The sequence below is a fragment of the Crocodylus siamensis genome, chromosome 3, assembly GCF_052110815.1.
Source record: "Crocodylus siamensis isolate JL-2025a chromosome 3, ASM5211081v1, whole genome shotgun sequence".
Lineage (NCBI taxonomy): Eukaryota > Metazoa > Chordata > Crocodylia > Crocodylidae > Crocodylus > Crocodylus siamensis.
The window spans coordinates 45,370,010-45,388,148 of NC_143397.1; the positions used below are offsets into that span (position 1 = coordinate 45,370,010).

At 43.4% G+C, this 18,139-nt stretch overlaps 1 protein-coding gene across 1 annotated transcript in view; it reads left to right on the top strand.

The window, feature by feature from the left end:
- The window catches only part of ADGRV1 (adhesion G protein-coupled receptor V1), a 479,769-nt gene that overhangs the window by 39,646 nt on the left and 421,984 nt on the right, over positions 1 to 18,139 (top strand). Inside the window, exons 8-10 of the mRNA XM_090037635.1 lie at positions 1,132 to 1,402; positions 3,081 to 3,410; positions 16,370 to 16,546. Coding sequence (XP_089893761.1) covers positions 1,132 to 1,402; positions 3,081 to 3,410; positions 16,370 to 16,546 — 778 coding nt within the window. The remainder of the gene's footprint in view (positions 1 to 1,131; positions 1,403 to 3,080; positions 3,411 to 16,369; positions 16,547 to 18,139) is intronic.

The following is an 18,139-nucleotide window of genomic DNA, read 5'->3' on the forward strand; positions in this document are numbered from 1 at the left end:
ACACTTGGGGACTAGTGCGTGATTAGCAAGAATCAAGGCGATAATGATGAGTCGTGAAGTCAACTGACTGTCTCAGTACTGCCTGAATAGATATGCCGCTGCCCCTCCAAGGCAGTTAATTTTAAAGACTGGGTCGAGCACATGTCAAAGATGATGCAGTTTTACCACTACACCTACCTGGATCCACCGCTGAATAAATGTTAATAGAAATTAGCATATTTTTTTAAAGACTGAATGTACTTCATGAACACCAAGGCAATCGTTCCCGCTTCAGAAATATTGATGTTTTAAGTTTTGGTACTGAAGAAAAAGTGGTAGTTTTGAATGAATTAAGAATTTACATCTAATTGTGCTTATTGAGAAGAAATTGATTTAAATTTGTGTAAATCAAACTAATTCTGGTGCTCAACCTCTAGAGCTGCGGTAATTAATATTATCATTACTCTTCTGCCATCAAATTTCTGGACCTGTGAGAAGCCCTGCAGGCTGGATGATGTGGCCCCATGCTCTGGATCAAACCAGTGTGTAGGGTTGCTTTGTGGCCATATCTGACATGTGGGCTCAGACCAAACCTGGATCTGGTGTGCAGGGTCAGGCTTGGGATTGTACCCATAAATTGACCCCATGCACCCACTCCATGCTTGGTCCAGCTCATAAACTGATGCTGCCTGCAAGATCTGGCCCTGTACCACTCATGGGAGCCAGAAGGTTGATCACTACTGCATTAACTGATTTCACTAAAGAAATGTAAACTGAACATCAAGAGTTTATTTTTGGGTTTTTTTTCCTCCCTCTATCTTTTTCACAACATAAAAGCAGCTAAGGCTTTGCCAGCTATGATTCATGAGCAGATGCTTTTTATGTTTTAGAAAAAACTTAACATATGTTGTAGTGGCAATTTCCAAACATTCAGTCAGACCAAACTTTAGGACCTGCATTTGATTGGCATTTGTACCATTTTAAATCAATGCTAAGTAAAAATACCTAAGTAAAAATAAAACAAATTTGCGTTAGTATAAAATCAGTTAAGCAAAATCTCAGTCAGGTCCTTAGAATGCAATACAGTGCAAGTCAGCAACATTCTGAGAGGACAAATAACAAAGATGTGTTAACTTCTGTTTTTAAACTTAGGTTTGAAGGAATCACGGTTGTAAGAAATGGTGGGACACATGGAAATGTTTCAGTTAGCTGGATTATAGTTCGTAATAGCAGTGATCCTTCACCTGTGACTGCAGACCTCACTCCAGCATCTGGGGAGCTGCATTTTGCCCAGGGACAGATGCTGGCAACACTTCCCATGAACATCATTAATGACGATATCCCAGAAGAGGCAGAGGCCTATCTGCTGAGAATTCTAGCTCATACAATAAAGGGGGGTGCAGAAGTGAGTGAACCATCAGAGGTAAGTCTGTCTTTTGGGTTTTTTCTTCAAAGAGGGTCAGAAACATATTCTGATTTAGTAAGGATGTTAAATTAGAAGGGTTAAAAGATATTTTCACTTAAACTCAAATCAAGGATGGACATTCTTAGTATATATTTACATTAAATTAATACTCAGAGGGCCCATCTGAGATTAGGGTAGTGAACAAACACCAACCCAGATGTGGGAGTTCTCAGACTGTCCTATTGATAGTAGTGTTCTGCTACATTTAAAAATTCACCGGAGCTGGGCTTGGAACCCACATGCCCAACCTCTCAGATGAATGCCGTAACTACCATGTAGGAGTTTTCTCACTTTTTTTCTGGATTAAATTACTATTTTAAGCATTTTATCCAAAGCAAAGTAGCTCCAAAAGGAGGGACTGAGAGGAGTCCTCAGTGAGAGGGAGAGCACTGTACCTGTCTCCCCCTCATCCTGGGTGAGCAAGCCAGTCTTTGAGCTATTTAATAAAAAGGGACTAACAAAGTCAGAAGCTGTGTGAATCTAGCCCTTTGCAGTGACTAGAGCAGAGTCTTGAGGATCAGTGATTGGAGCAACCATATTAGCCCGAGGAGGATCCAAGATCAGTGTGTTGTGTCAAAAACTAGAGTGTCAAAGGCAGGGACCAAGTCAAGGTCTGAAATCCCACAATCATAGTTAATACAGTGCTGAATATTAGGATCCTGGGGATAGGTAGTTGGAACAGAACAGGATCTAGGAACATAGCTGAGGCTTGAGCAGACTAGAGACAAGATGGGGAGAGGATCCAGGATAAGAACCGGAGACAGTGTTTAAAGGGATGGGGACAGAGGCTTAGAGACTGAACCTAAAAGCAGCCAAAATCAAGAACAACTTCAGGCTTCTGAAGCTTGAATTGCCAGTATTTCTCTGAAGACTGTTCCTGCTGTTCTCTGTGCTTTAGCAACTAATCAGGTTGAGAGGTGGAATTAGTTCAATTGTGGCTAGTAGCTAGGCCCCTTAAACCCTTCCCTTACTTTGCTTTTCTTGTAAGTGCCTGAAACAAAGTTTTCTGTCAAACTGTTGTTTTTTGTTTTTTTTTTTTCAAGTTTTCATTTCTGTGAGTGAAACTGAAGGAAAAAAATAATGCCAATTTATTGTGCACCAGATTTTTTTTTCCCCTTAAGTGTTCAGTGTAGCTGCCAAACCATAAAATCAATTATTCACATGGCCAAGGTTGACATTCATTGATGAGGCACTGTGGGGATGTTTGTACTGCCAGTGTTGTACCTACTCTGTACAAAGATGACTTCAGTCTTTGGGGCTGTCAGTCTGGCTCAGTGGTGGACTGATGGGGTGTGGGAAGGGGCCATGGCCCCCAGGTGCTGTCCTCGGGGGTGGTGCCGGCTATGCCCTTCAGAGTTCTTTTTGTGCAATGTGACTTCAAGTATGGTTATGAGACAGACCGAGGGGTGTGGGGAGGATGGGTGCAAATGCAAACATTGAGCCTCAGGTGCTGGAGACCTATGGTACATCACTGGTCTGGCTTCTTCCATTAGTACAAAATTCAGAAAAAAATCTGGTGAGGGTGGTTGGTTGGAATGCATGGTAACAATTGCAACAACTAATAGATAACACGAGTAATATGGTACATACTAATGGTGGGGTATACAGTAATAAGGATATTTTTCTGTTCTTGAAGCTTTTGTTTTACATTCAGGACAGTGATGATGTGTATGGTGTAATAACATTTTATCCTTTGGAGAACCAGAGGATTGAGAGCAACCCAACAGGGCGTTTTTTGTCCTTAAGCTTTGCAAGGCAAAGAGGCACAATTGGGGTTGTGAAGTTGATTTATACAGCACTGTACATTCCTGCTGGAGCTGTGGTTCCTGAGCGAGCAAAAGATGGCATCCTAAATATTTCTGGAAGAAGCTTCCTCATCTTTCCAGAAAGTAAAACCCAGGACATCTTAAATCTACCAATAAGAAATGATGCATTTCTTCAAAATGGGGCACATTTCCTCGTAAAGGTATTTTATTTATTTTAAAAATAGCAGAAAGAAAAAGAAATTACCTACTGCTTTTCAACGATGTCAAGTTTCAGTGTTAATATAGAATAAGGATTACTGAAGCTGTACAGAAAATATATGAAGGAAATCATAGATCTGAAGAGGTATATTCAAAAGATATCATGCTGAACCTTGTGTTTAAGTAGTTATTTTATTACCAAAGATCTTTTTCTTGCAAACCCTATGGTATAACTGAATGAATGTCTTAACCATTTAGCAAAGAATAAGTTTACTTTTGCATAATTTAAATTTCCATCTTCACTCCAGTGGTGTAATGCTTTCTAACAAGTGAGTTCTATATACTTATTTTTATCATCATCATTGTCCCCGTGATAAAGAATAATTGAGTAGATTTTATATCTGTGCTAGTAAATTAGCATAACAGTGATTTAAAAAAAAGATTATGATGATCCTACATTTTCATTCATTGATTTTAGGGTCTGATCTAAAGCCTATTGAATTTAAATGAAAAGCTCAGTGACTTCAGTGGGCTTCAGTTCAAGTTCTAGGCCTTGTACAGACATTCATTTTCTTCTTGGAGAATTGCTGCTCTCCCAGGAGAAACCATGAGTGTACATATGTTCAGATTCTTTTGTCTTAGGGTAAAAATGTTTTTTTAGGAGAAAAATAACCTGGGAACAACCAGGGTTAAATAACTCCTCAGGAGATTTTCACCTGGGACACTGAACGTCTGAACATGCTGCTACTCTACGCTCTTACAAGAGATCTCTTTTGGGTCATAAGTCAGACTCTAAGTAGACAATCTAAGCCACATTCAGATATGTTGCATGAGGTACTAAGGGCTGAATTCTAATCGTTCCCAAATGGGCTACAATCTTGCCTTTTTTCTTTAGCTTCTTTGGTATAGTCTAGTTGGAGTAGACTTGGCTTATAGAAGATAATGGGAGCATAAAGAACCTAAACAAAAAGTCGTATAGGGCACCAAATAGCTTTTTTGGAATTTGCAGCAAATGTCTTTTGGATTTTCAGATATAATTTTTAAAAGGTTTCTTTTTTTTTTTTCCAGCTTCATTAAAAATGTTTTGCCAAAATATTAATTTTTTTCATAGAACATTTTGAAGGATTATTTTCCATTGTAGTTTTCTAACCTGCTGTTCTGCTGATGGCTGTCATAGCCAATGTGCTAGTTAAAGTTCTTTGCATTTAAACTTTGAAGGACTGGATTTTCCTGCATTGAGCCTTAAACTAGATCCATTTTCTGTATTTGCTTTAGATGTAAAACAGATCTACTACGGATAACATTTAAAAACTTCTTTGTGTTTATTATTTAAACAAGTGTGGGGTGTTGAAAAAAACTAATGCATAGTAGTCATTGCAGAATTAATGGTTTTCAGTAGTCCCATGAGCTCTGTACAGCATTTCAAAGCCTAGATCTCAACCAGTAGACTTGTACTTTCTTCATGACCCATAAGGATCTTTGTGTTTGGATAAATAAAGCCAGAGGGACCTCTCATCATGGACAATTCTTTTAAAAGCTCATTTGGAAAAAAGCCCTATTTCTTACTAATGCAATCCCTTCAAGTTGAGAATGAGCTATAAACTCAGGGAGCCTAGTTAGAATGAGAAGATTACAAGAGCTCGTACTGTACACAATAGACAAGCGATTTAAGACTCGGGAGGGGGATGGAGGAGAAGGAAATTAGGCTTGAATGAAGCTAAAGAATGGTTAGGAGAATCAGGAAAGTGAGCTGAAAATTCTTCAGTGACATACCCAATTAAATAACCTACTGTAGCCTAAGATACAACTTTTGGCATGTACAAGAAGACTAATGGGCTATTCCAAATTCAAAGGATCCTAGAGAACTAAGTGACTCTGAGTGAATCAGCCAGGTCAAGCACAAATGTTTTAGATACCCAAATATAAAAGACATGATGACTTAACTGTCAACAGGGATACCATGTAAGATAAAGTAAACTTAGTATTTATTCATTTGTCCCATGTTCTTGTCTTCTCCCAGTAACATCTGTAGAAATAATATATTTCAATAATAAAAGTGGAGATGTAGTGGCTGTTTTCTGAGGCAGGTGGGGGAGAATGTTGGGCACGTGGTATTTCTTTCTTTGAAATGTTTTATACTGCATGAATCCATGGCACAAGTATTTTTGTTGGCAAAAGTTGAAAAGATGTTGAGGAGGGGTTGAATATAGTACAAATTATTGAGTTTGGAATATCAATTGCAACTTTATACAACAAAGATTTTGGCAGCCCACAACAGAATACTTGGATGCATTGTAGGAAATATGGAAAATAGAGCAGCAGGATAACATATAAGAAATTAAACAACACAGAAATGTTATGCTTCAGTTATACAAATCAATGGTGTATCTTCACCTGACTATACTATTTAATTTTGTTCAAAATAGATACGATTTAAAATCATATGAGGCCTCTAATCAGGGCTGACTGTTGCCATCATGATACACATGTGCACAGTAGGGACCTGATGAAGGACTCAAAAATACTCCTAAAAAGAATTCTACATCTCTACAAAAAAGACTCAGTTAATTATAAAATTCAGGTCTGTAGTTTCCCATTGCACTAACCACAGAAATCTTTACTTACCTGGGCTGGCTGCAGAAAAGTTTGTAAAAAACATCCAGTTGCTTTTTGGTTTTGACAGGAAGACTATTTGGAGGATCAGGTGTGTTTCTATCTGCCTTTCCAGATTCTTTCTTTGTTTACTGATTATTTCATATTTGTAACAAAGAAAATATTTGATGGATTTTTAAAAAACCAGGTGTATTAAGAATAGGTCACTTACCTAGTGAAATAATCCAAGCAATGAGTTGATGAAGGGGGAACCAACGTAACCCAAATTGCCTCTTGATTAGGTAACTAAATAGGTGTTTTTACTAGTTGGGGGTGAGGCTTCTTGTGAGTGATCATTTTTATTGGACCAGTTACATGACTGAAATAGACTGAGACAAGATGTCAAATTCAGTATATTCTTCTACTTGTTCAGATTCTGCTCTTTTTGCAACTGGTGTGAATCTAGGGTAATGTTTCTGGTCCCTGTGGAGTTGCTGAAGATTTAAGACAATTTAATGGAAAGTGAAATATGGGTGACTGAATAACAATAACAAATTAATTCAGTCAATTTTATAACTTAATTATTCAGTGAGTTTAGTCACAAATTTTTTTTTGATTAAGTGTCCTGTTTTAAGGGAACTACAAAAAACAATTGGGTCCATCTGTGTTTTGCCCATCAGATAGTCGCCCATCTGAACATGCCCAAACGAGACCAAATGGCGCAGGTGTACTTAAGTCCGAGCATAGGCCTGGGAAAGGGAATGCGTGCCTTGCTTGTTCAGGTGGGCCGGACTGCCTAACAGGAAGTTTGATGCCATGGCAAGCAGCGTTTAACAATACTGCCTGTAAAGTGGGGTAATAAAATCCAAACCAGGAGTCATTCCCCAGGGGACCTGGTCGAGTCAGATCCACGGCCATAGAGGCGTTCCACTGAACGAGGGGAGCGGGTTTGATAAAAGGGGATAAATTAAGTATGGATACAGCTTTTCTCATCTCCGGGCATGAGGGCGAGGTGCCAAGGCGGAGTGATGGAATGAGGGTCCCACGTGAGTGACATATCGGGCCGAGACCAGTCGTTGCCTTGAGGGTGTATCCCCCAGGATATAGCCGAGTAAACATAGGGGGTTCCCCTCTCAAAACAACCCTCGCGGGGGGGGGTAGGTGGAGAGATCTGTGAGGGTAAAATTACGGGGCCAAGAGAAATTAATAAAAGCAGGACCTCCGCTGATGGTAACACTAATGGAGATCTTCGGGCCCTTTGAGACTTGGGAGAACCAGTCTGAAACATTGAACGGTGATATATATGGGGTGAGGACTGGGTCCTCAATGGACAGGGGGAGTGGGAGACAGGTGGTTAAACCATCTTTTGCCTCACTGTCTCCCATGGCATTGGCCCAAATCGATAGCAAACATAAGACTGTGTTGGGTGAACGGCCGGGCTCGGCAACTGGTTCAGCAGACTGTGGGGTAGACAGAAACGTAACTAACATATAATACAAAACTAAAGTCACTGGATCTTCAGTTGGGGTCATCTCGGTACTCCCTCAGGTCTGTTGTTGTTCTCCCTCGAGGGCGGGCAGCGTCTCCTGTCGCTTCGGGTGGATTGTGACACAGGAATCACCTTCTCTCAGCTGGCAGCCGACTGTTACACACTTCGAATCGTCGCAACCTGAAAAACAACACACGGACAACTTTTGCTCTCAAACTTTTTTGGCCGACTGATGGTGTGTAGTGGCGTATTCTTTACAGCAGCTGGGAAGTCGTTTTGGCTTTTATATCTTGGCTCAAGCGATTTTTCTAACTTGAAGATGCGTGTTGGAGATCTGCAACGACGCTACGAAGGTTTCTGTTCTCCAACTCCAGGTCGGAAATCTGGGAGTTAAGCTCATGGTGACGAGGATCGAGATCAGTATGTTTAACGCCGCTGGTCGCTGTGCCAATGGCGGCTACTTGTTTTTTGGCTTGCTATTGTTTTCATCAAATCCTAATGCACAGGCTAAAGCTCTTTGTGCCTCGTCTCCAAGCTATCTCAGTTGGGCCTTCGTCAAGCTGGACTTGTTGAGTAAAAACCCAAACATTGCTCTTTCTGTTGGGGTACGTAATGGTGGTGAATCACGTGTATGCAATGGTGGCGAGTCGTGGGCTTGAGGTTGTTGGTAGTCCTGAGGTTGAGGTCGTTGGTTTACCCATCAAGGACGAGTCGGTGTGTACTCGGTCGGGTATGCTGATGGGATGTTCGATTCATCATTAATGACGGGAAGCGCTGTCTTCTGAGTTTTGGTCCTCATAGCTCCCTGAAGTTTACTTAATTGGCCCAACACGTGTGCTACAGGGCTGTTCACTGATGGATTAATCAGTAACCTAGCGGTCAGATTTTGGTTTCCACCATACACTTCGGTTGCTGCTTCCACTGCTTCCAGTAAACAGGGTACGTTTCCAGGATTCGTAGCGAACCGATGTGGCCAGGCTCCTTGTGCCTGAGCTGGTGTTATGTTCAGTGCCTGCTGAGCTGGGTTCCACGAAGCATATGAAGAGCCTAGAATTGCGTAAACTAGTGTGCTTGCATTTGCATGGTTCGATGCTCCCTCTTGCCATGTATGCACTTTCCTTTGTAATGCTTCGACCACTAGGGCCGGTAGTGGAATAGGCCAGTGATTGTTGGCTAATACTGGAACTGGGTCCGCTACTTTGCCTTTACTCCATGCGGTGTTTCTTAAGAGTTGCATGGCTTCATCCTGGTCGAGGGTCTCATTCCCTGCTTCAGCAATTAATTTTCCTAGCCATACAATCGGTGTTTCATCTGGCTTTATTCCTGTTTCCTTTTTTAAATCATTCATCTCCGCACGAGTGCAGGTTCTCGTGGTAATAGTGACTTGAGTTCCTTGGCCTTGAGGGCCAGTTACCCGCTTTCGCACTGAGATGAGAAATGCTGTTGTTAAATCAGGGCACGGTGGTTGTTCCGAAGATGTATCTTGTGTTGGTGTGCTCGCATTCTCTTTTATGGCCATTCCTGTGTTACTTTCACTTTGGGTGTTTCCTTTCATTTCTGCTTCCTTTAGGTGGCACTGTGCGTACGGCAGCGGTGACATCTTAGGCGGTGCTACGGCAGGAGGCGGGCTCCAAGTGGGAGGAGTTGACGTTAGCGTGCTTTTTTGCACGGGGTTTCCCGCCTCACTTGCTCTCCTCTCTGCCTGCGCCATCTTTGAATGGCGGTGCGGCTGCACTCGCAGCGGCTGCTCGGGTTGCAGCCTCTAACTGCACTTGTAAATTGGCATTTTCCCTCAGTACCACAACGTATTCCCGAAATAATACATTTAACATTTTTCCCTTCTTCCACTTGGGGCCGGTCCATTTTGCGGCCTTTCGCCCGTTGGACTCTAGATTCTCCCGGAGCTGAGCTAACAGCTCATGCTACCTTGATCCCGATGTGAGGCTGGGACAGTTGAATCTGTCCGGCGGGGTGTCCTCACCTCCCTCCTTCATGTATCGCACACACCGAGCAAACTCCTGCGCTGGGCTGGAGCATGCCGCGCCCAAATGTTTCACACGGGCAAGGGATACAGACCCAGTTTCCTCCCTTGGGTGATAGACGGCCCTGGAGTCCCGCATCACACAGCTGAAAGTGCTGGCATTGAACCGAATGGCCCATTCTTTTCTGCTAAGGCCCCGGAGGGACAGATACCTGTTCACGGTGGAAGCGGCCGGGTTGGCGGCCTGATGGTACACGATGTGTGCCCACAAGTCCTCCGGATCATTGGTTGGACGGCTTCCGTTGCGCCATGGGCAGTGATGGATCAACTCTGACTCCAAGCCTCCCATTGATCCTGTTCGTGATGCCATGTCGGAGCCGAGAGCTCCGGTGTCACGGTGGGGCCGAGTACGGATCAAACAGGTGGGATTAGCGGCGAGGAGTCAGAGCGGGCGGGACGCGTGCGGTTTCGAAAGGTAACTTTTTATTGTTGTCTTACTTACGCCACTGATGGTATTGTAGCGTAGGTCAGTTCAGCTTGGTTACAATCAATCGAGAACGAGAAACGCGGAATGATGAATGAGGCCTATAGATAACGGTGACGGAAACAAGTTAACTGGAACGTAGACAAACGAGGTAATCGAAGACGTGGAACAAGTTAACGGGAATGTAAAACGAGTAATCGGATCGAAGACGTGAAACGAGTAACTGGAACGGACGAGCAATCAATCGAGTAACTGAATAACCAAGACGAAGAAGAGCGTTTTTAGGAAGGGGTACGCCAGGACTTGACGGTGGCAGGGAGACCAGTGGAGCTCTGGGTTCAGGCGAACCAGGGCCCTGTGACTCTCCTGAGGCGGTCTCTGTTGTGTCAGTCTCCGCTCAGGTCTGGTCTGGTCTCCGCTGTGGGTGGAAACTCCCTAGCCTTAAATATGTTTCAAGTGGCCAATCACACGGCTTCCCTTGTGGAAGATTCTAGCTAACTTGCATCATGCTGGAACAAGACTGGGCATGTGCATGGTGTCAGTTCAGATTTCCTCACTTCAAATTTACATAGAGGTCAAGCATGGGGTGTGTTCCAGGCATGTGTACTGCTCTTTCGGGGTTTTTCCATTGATATGCCTATACATGTTATGCTTAACTCAGTGTTAGCCAGCACTTCTCATAGATTTTGGTTCTGACAGAGTTCGTAAGGAATTGGCCGAGGTCATTGCAGGACCCCTGGCACGGCTTTATGAGCACTCGTGGTGCACTGGTGTGGTGCCGGAGGACTGGAAGAGGGCCAACGTGGTTCCCATCTTCAGAAAAGGGAGGAAGGAGGACCCAGGAAACTATAGGCCAGTTAGATCCTAGGCAAGCTGTTTGAGAAAATTATGCTGGCACACATCCATGAGGGGCCAGCAGGGGACTGCATGCTTAGGGGCAACCAACACGGGTTCATCAGTGGCAGGTCCTGTCAGACCAACCTGGTGGCCTTCTATGATCAGATTACCAGATCATTAGATGCAGGGGTAGCAGTGGACATAGTCTTCCTGGACTTCCGGAAGGCTTTCGACACTGTCTCTCACCCCGTTCTCATTAAGAAACTGGGGGACTGTGGTGTCGACACCCACACAGTCAAATGGGTCACCAACTGGCTGGAGGGCCGCACCCAGAGGGTGGTAATGGATGGGTCCTTCTCAACCTGGAAGGACGTGGGCAGTGGGGTTCAACATCTTCATCAGCGATTTGGATGAGGGGGTAAAAAGCACCTTGTTCAAATTTGCTGATGACACTAAGATGTGGGGGGAAGTGGACACACTAGAAGGAAGCATCAGGCTACAATCAGACCTAGACAGGTTACAAGGGTGGGCAGATGTCTGTGTTGAATCCTATCCTATTCACAAGTGCAAGGTGATGCACCTGGGGAGGAACAACTGGCACCATACCTACAGGTTGGGGAACTCCCCTCTTGTCAGCACGGAGGTGGAAAAGGATCTGGGAGTCATCATTGACTCCAAGATGAACATGGGCTGGCAGTGTGGGGAGGCAGTCAGGAAGGCCAACTGTACCTTGTCATGCATCCACAGATGCATCTCAAGCAGGTCCAAGGAGGTGATCCTCCCCCTCTATGTGGCACTGGTCAGGCCGCAGTTGGAGTACTGCATCCAGTTCTGGGTGCCGCACTTCAAGAGGGATGTGGACAACATGGAGAGGGTCCAGAGGAGGGCCACTTGCATGATCAGGGGACAGCAGGGCAGGCCCTATGAGGAGAGGCTGCGGGACCTGAACCTGTTCAGCCTTCAGAAGAGAAGGCTGAGGGGGGATCTAGTGGCCTGTTATAAACTAGTCAGGGGGGATCAGCAGGCATTGGGGGAGTCACTATTCCCCCATGCACTGCCAGGAGTGACCAGGAATAACAGTCACAAGCTGGCAGAGGGCAGGTTTAGGCTAGATATCAGGAGGCGCTACTTCACAGTCAGGGCGGCTAGGATCTGGAACCAACTTCCAAGAGAAATGGTGCTGGCTCCTACCCTGGAGGTTTTTAAGAGGAGGTTGGATGAACATCTTGCTGGGGTTGTTTGACCCCAGTATTCTTTCCTGCCACGGCAGGGGGTCGGACTAGATGATCTACTCGGGTCCCTTCCGACCCTAGAAACTATGCAACTATGAAAACACCAGAACAGGTTACTCCAAAAGGTGGTGGAATTTCCAGTCTTGGAGGTTTTTAAGACTCCGCTAGACAAAGGCTTGGCTGTGATGATGTAGTTTGGCATAGTCCTGCTTTGGGTAGGGGATTGGACTAGATGACCTCTTGAGGTCTCTTCCAACCCTAATTTTCTATGATTAACCTCCCTTCCAAAAAAGAAAAAATCCTAAAACAAAAATGTTTCAGTTCTTGTTTGGATTTTAAATGAATACATAAGTGGATGCAGCTCTTTGGAAAAAGGAACATATTTTAGCTGCAGATTTCTCAGTAAATAGAGTTTTTGATCATGCTTTCCAACTAAAAATCTTGGATGGTATAAATTGTTATGTTTTTAGTTATTTTAATAGCTTTTTGCCTCTTTAAACCACTGAAATAAGACTTTAATACCTAGTATTGGTAGAACAGTAACCCACTCATGAATTTTACTAAGGTACATATTTACCACAGTGGTCCCAAGAGCACTTATATGAGACTTAGGTGGAGTTTAGGGTTTAAGTTCCACAGAATAATCCAGATAGGACCCTGCTGAGTTTTGTGGCTTTTAAGTATAGTCAAAGTTCAGATGATATTTCCTCCATTTTGAACTGCAGAGTTCCCTAGGTACCAACGTGGGGTGTTTCTGATCACACACCATTCTAATTGACATAGCTGAACTCAACTCAGAAACATTAATGGCAATGCCTTGTTTTTTCCCAATAGAAGGGTAGTAGTATTTCCTACCTTTTACATAACTGTGTCATGGTTACAGAACTCACTAGAAGTAAAAAAATAAAAATAAAAAAGTCCATGGATTCTAGACCATCCTTCACTTGAAAGGGTTGTAGGCCACATCTCCTGTTTCCTAGGTGATTCCCCTAACCACCAGGTTTTAAAATAGATTAGGCAGACGAGGAGGAGGCGGGGGGTGGGGGGGGGTCTGTCCTTCACCCATTCTATTGAAATTATGCTACTGGACAGCCAAGAGCACATGAGCCATGAGACCCAAAAGAAAGAAAGAGGGAACCTGAGTCGTAGCTTGCTAGTTACAGTACTCGCTTGTTTTCTGGTTCCTTCTGCTGTGGTTATTTCCATTTTAAAGCAGATGACCTCATTGTAAAATAAATTGTGTCCTGGATATAGGGACAAGAACTCAGGATTCACTGTCTGTATGCTGAAACAACTAGGCTACAGAGGCATGCTCCTCCTTGCTTGTTCTCCTTCTGGACCAATCATTCTTATTCTTTAGGGCTAGGGAAAGCCTGACCTTGAATTGATTCAATCTTTGCAGGTTAGTTTAACCTGGCGAGGCTGAACCAGTTTGTAACTGCTAAGACATCCCCTCTGGACTGAAAAATTGCAGGCACCTCCCTGCAGTGGCTCAGGCTAGAAGCTGGGGACACTAGGGCAGCCCTCCCTTCCCTTGCAAACTGCTGAGCTGAGACAGGGCGTGGCCAGGCCTGGGCAGGCTGCTCTGATTAGGGATGGGTTCCTCTCATCCCCCATTGTTGATAACAGAGCATTTAGTTCAGGGGCAGGGAATTTCCCACTTGGGGCAGGGAGGTGCAAACAGCCCCATGGTCCAGGGCAGGGGGAGGAGGGGACAGCCCCATGGTCTGGCTATGGGGCAGGGCCAGGCAGGCCCTGCTATTGCAGGAGCCTGCCGGGGCTTCCCCTGGGTCCTACTGCCTCTGGCTGCTGTCATCTTTGACAGAGAGCTGGGGCAGATAAATATTAGTTTCAACTTCTTTTAGGGCCCTGCAGGCTGGATTGGATGGCCTGGTGGGTTGGATTTGGCCTGTGGACTGTATTTTGCCCACCCCTGATTTAGTTGCACAGCAGGGAGTTACACAGGGAGTCATTCGCATTTATCTACCCATCAAATAAAACAAAAGTTTCTCTCATTACTACAAGCTCTTCTTATACAACTTTTTCCAAGGAAGGAATGGAGGGACATTACCAGCTACCTGTTGAAAGTCTGTCCACACTGTTCTGTCTGCCTTTGTCCTGTCTCTCACAGCATGTACCATAGTTAGCATGTAGTATGCTAGCTAATGCTGAGAGGTATCTCTGTAAGGCAGAGGGGAGGAAAGAATTCCTGCTTGAGCAAGGAGCAGAGTGGAGCGGGGGGTGGTGGGGAGTGGTGAGCAGGAGGAAGCCAGGCAGATGCCACTGTACCTGCAGTTTCTGCTGGAGCTGCAGCCAGGGAGCGGAGGGGTGGGGCCAGCCCTGCTGGGCTAGAGTAGAGCCCTGCCCAGAGTTGCAAAGCATCAATGATGCTGGGGGTGTCTGGTTTATCTTAAACGAACAAGTGGTCTGGGACAGATGCTGCATAAACTGGTTTGAGCGAAATCATTTAAGCGTGATACTACATTCAACCAGGTTTATCTCAAACCAGTTTCAGCCATTTTCAAACTGGTTTATGTGCACTGAACATCTGTTCGTTACAGGTTTAAATCAGTTTTTGATCACTTAAACTGGTTTATGTGTAATGTCTGTCCCTAGCCTTGGAAGTTCAGTGGTCCAGCTTCAACAGGAGAGATGGAGGACTTTAACTTGTATAGCCTGGTGGTTCGGACACTCCTGGGAAGTAGGAGATTTTTCGTTAGAGTTCCATCAGGCTTATAAAGGCTCAGAAGTCAGATTTTTCTGCTTCCTAGATAAATAGCCTAACTACTAGACTATTAGGGAAAAGGTAGATACTACTACTGCAATTTATGGTTTCATTTATTCATGGTCACAAGTGAACAAAGCAACTAACAAAGTCCTATTCCTCCTGAATCGGACATCTAAGCTCCTGAGATGGGTGGGAGTTCATATACAGCTCTGGTTACTCTTTATTATTGCTCACCTATGGAACCTCTGAGGTTTTAGGTTCACTCTTTGGAAAGGCTTACATCTCCCCATTCTTTGTATAGAGTGTTTAAGTGCCTAAATATGGTTAAATTGTATTGTCTGCCTGCTGCAAGGCGCCTATGTTTCAGTATTCTATTGTCTACATAACCCTGGATCTGGCACAGTGTTTTTATTCTATCTTGGCTCAAGTCTTTATTGTCATTCAATAGGTCTGGGTCAGTAGCACTCAAACTTCTGGCCCCACAGGCCAGATGGGTGGCATGGAGTTGGTCTGTGGGTCAGATTGCATGTGGGGTCAGTGCATGGGGTTGGCTTATAGGAGTGATCCAGCATGCTGGCCCGACCTCTCATACCTAGATCTGGCTAGCCCAGATCCGGCCATGCACCAGCCTGATCCCAGCATGATCGGGTGCACAGGGCCACATTATCCTGGCCTGGAAATGTGACAACAAGAAAGTGGCAATTAATGCTGCCACTGCTCCCCTGCTGCTAAATTTCTGGACCCTTGAGGAACTCTGTAGGCTAGATATGGCAGGCAGGCTGGAGGTTGAACACCTCCATCAGGTCTAGGTGATTAGGCTCTAGAAGAACATATCCTTTAAGTTTGTCTCATTGTCTGGAACTGCTTTTACTTGTAAAATTTGATAAAAATCATAGAGAAGTAGGTTTGGTTCATCTAGTCCAATTCACTGCCTGAGGCAGGATCATCCTTATCTAAATTATCCTATTCATATCCATAATCTATTCTCTTAGTAAAGCTACTGTCAACCCCCCAGCATGATCTTTCAGATGGACCATTTCAGTTTGGATAATTTTTCAGACAAAATTTAGAAGTCTTTGTTTGGTTGTCTGGAAAACTTGTAGCAAACACAGATATTTACAAATATTGAATGCCAGTTAAGGGCTTATCACAATTGCTTTGCTTTTACTCTTTCCAAATCCATAGATAATAGAGAAGACAGTAGAAAAATTGAAAAGAGAATAGCAGCCATTGTCATTTTCCCATTAACTGGATGTATTTAATGAGACACTGGAGAGCAGAATAAGAGAAAATCCAGTAAAGTACTATTTTTCAACAGAAATGTTCAATTTTCATACATTTCTGCTTATACAAATGGATTTGGATGACTTTTTTCTGCACAATTTCTACAACATGCAAAAATAATTTGCACATGAATTTAACAGCAAGTTAAATTCCGTATCTGAAAATTTAACTTTTATTTTTTTAAAAAGTAGAAGCTTGGGAGTTTACCATCTTGTTTACCAAGAGGAATTGTTCCTCCTGTTTGCCTGAACACTGCAAAATTTGCCAGGTAGTACTGTTGCTTATATTTGATGCTAAGATGTCTTGTCTTTTAATATATATTTTTTTTTTGTAGCTGGAAAGAGTCGAGCTAGTGAACATCATTCCTCCAATTCCATCTGTAAGTCCTAGATTAGGAGAAGTTCAAAATATTTCCCTAAGGATAACTCCTGACATTGCAAATGGGGAAATTGGCTTTACTAGCAATCTTCCAGTCATTCTTTTTGAGCCAGAAGATGTTCCTGCTACAGTGGTAAGTAAACTGTATTAATATTGTTGATTTAATATTGGAAATGTGTTTGAAAAAAACCCCAAAAACTTACTCCTTTTTATTCATTGTAGCCTCTTGAAAGAACTATTTCTTCCAAAAATATTTATTTGTTGCACCTGATCCCAAAATGTTATGCATGTTTTAAAAAGGGCAATTTAAACAAACAAAAAAGAACAGCAACAAGAATTCTTACAGGTAAAGATGTGGGTCCAGTCTTCTAAGACTTCAGTGGTGTTGTTCCAGAATAAATTTGACCAGTGGTAGCCATAGAAAAAGACAGACGAGTTAGTCATTTATAGCCAAATATATATAGTCAAAGGAAGTCATTTTTGATTTTGGAGATTTCATGTACAGAGTCCTGGACCCTAAAAGTAGAAAAAGTTAGGTCCACACAGGAATACTGAATTGAGGAGGCTGGGTTAAATTTCTCCTCCTTGCATCCTGTTTAATTTGATTGTCTAAACATACTAAATATCACCTAGCATATAGAAGATGTATTTGAGAAAGGGTTGATAATAGGTGCTGTGTTTGTAGACTTATCAGTGGCATATGACAGTCAACCACTGAAACCTGCTTGCCAAAGTCTACGATATGACACACAACTATCACCTAGTGCAGCTCATCCAATCTCTTGTGGAAAATAGATGTTTTTACATAGAACAGTACAAGAAACAGCCATTGGAGATGATGATGAAACAGTCTCCCACAGGGTAGCATGCTAGCACTGATCCTTTTAAACATGTATACCAATGACCAACCCATACAGAGTAATAGGAGGAGCTTCATGTACGTTGATGATCTATGTATCACTTCATAAGAGAAGGACTTTGCCATTGCCGAGAACAGACAGGCATGTGAATTAAGCAAACTTTCAGATTTACTACAGTGAGAATCAGCTTTGTGCTAACCCAGCCAAGATGCAGGTCATGGCTTCTCTATGGTGTAAGTAAAAAAACTAGGTGCAAGTTAAACACATCACCTGGGAAAAAATCCCACTGACTAATTACCCAAGTCTTGTGAACTTGGGGGTTACCCTGGACTGAACACTTACCTTCAAAGTACATGTCGAAAAGATGAATGAGAAAGTCAGAGCCTGCAGCAACATACTTTGAAAGTTGGTTACCTCAAAGTGGGGAGTGAACCCCACATTACAAACTACTGCTATTGCTTTGTGTTACTCTGTTGCACAGTATGCATGTCCAGTATGAGAGCGATTGGTTCATTCCAAGAAAACTTGACCCAGGTCTAAATGACAGCTGTCATGAAATAACAGGATGTATAAAACCAACACTAAAGGATAGCCTGTACTTACTGGCTGGCATTGCACCATGTGATATCAGGAGAAAGGTAGCGAGACAAAATGAAAGATCATGGCAGATGGAAGACCCCAGGCATCCAGTCTGTGGTCACAGAGAAGTAACTAAACAGCTTAAAGTGCGAAAGAGTTATTTGTGACCAGTGTTGCGCTGTTGGACACTATGACTAACAGGGTATGACTGAGGTTATGGAAGGAAAAATTATGTGCAATCAGGTGTTCTGAACTGGACCTGGATCCCCAGGAGGACCTTCCCAGAA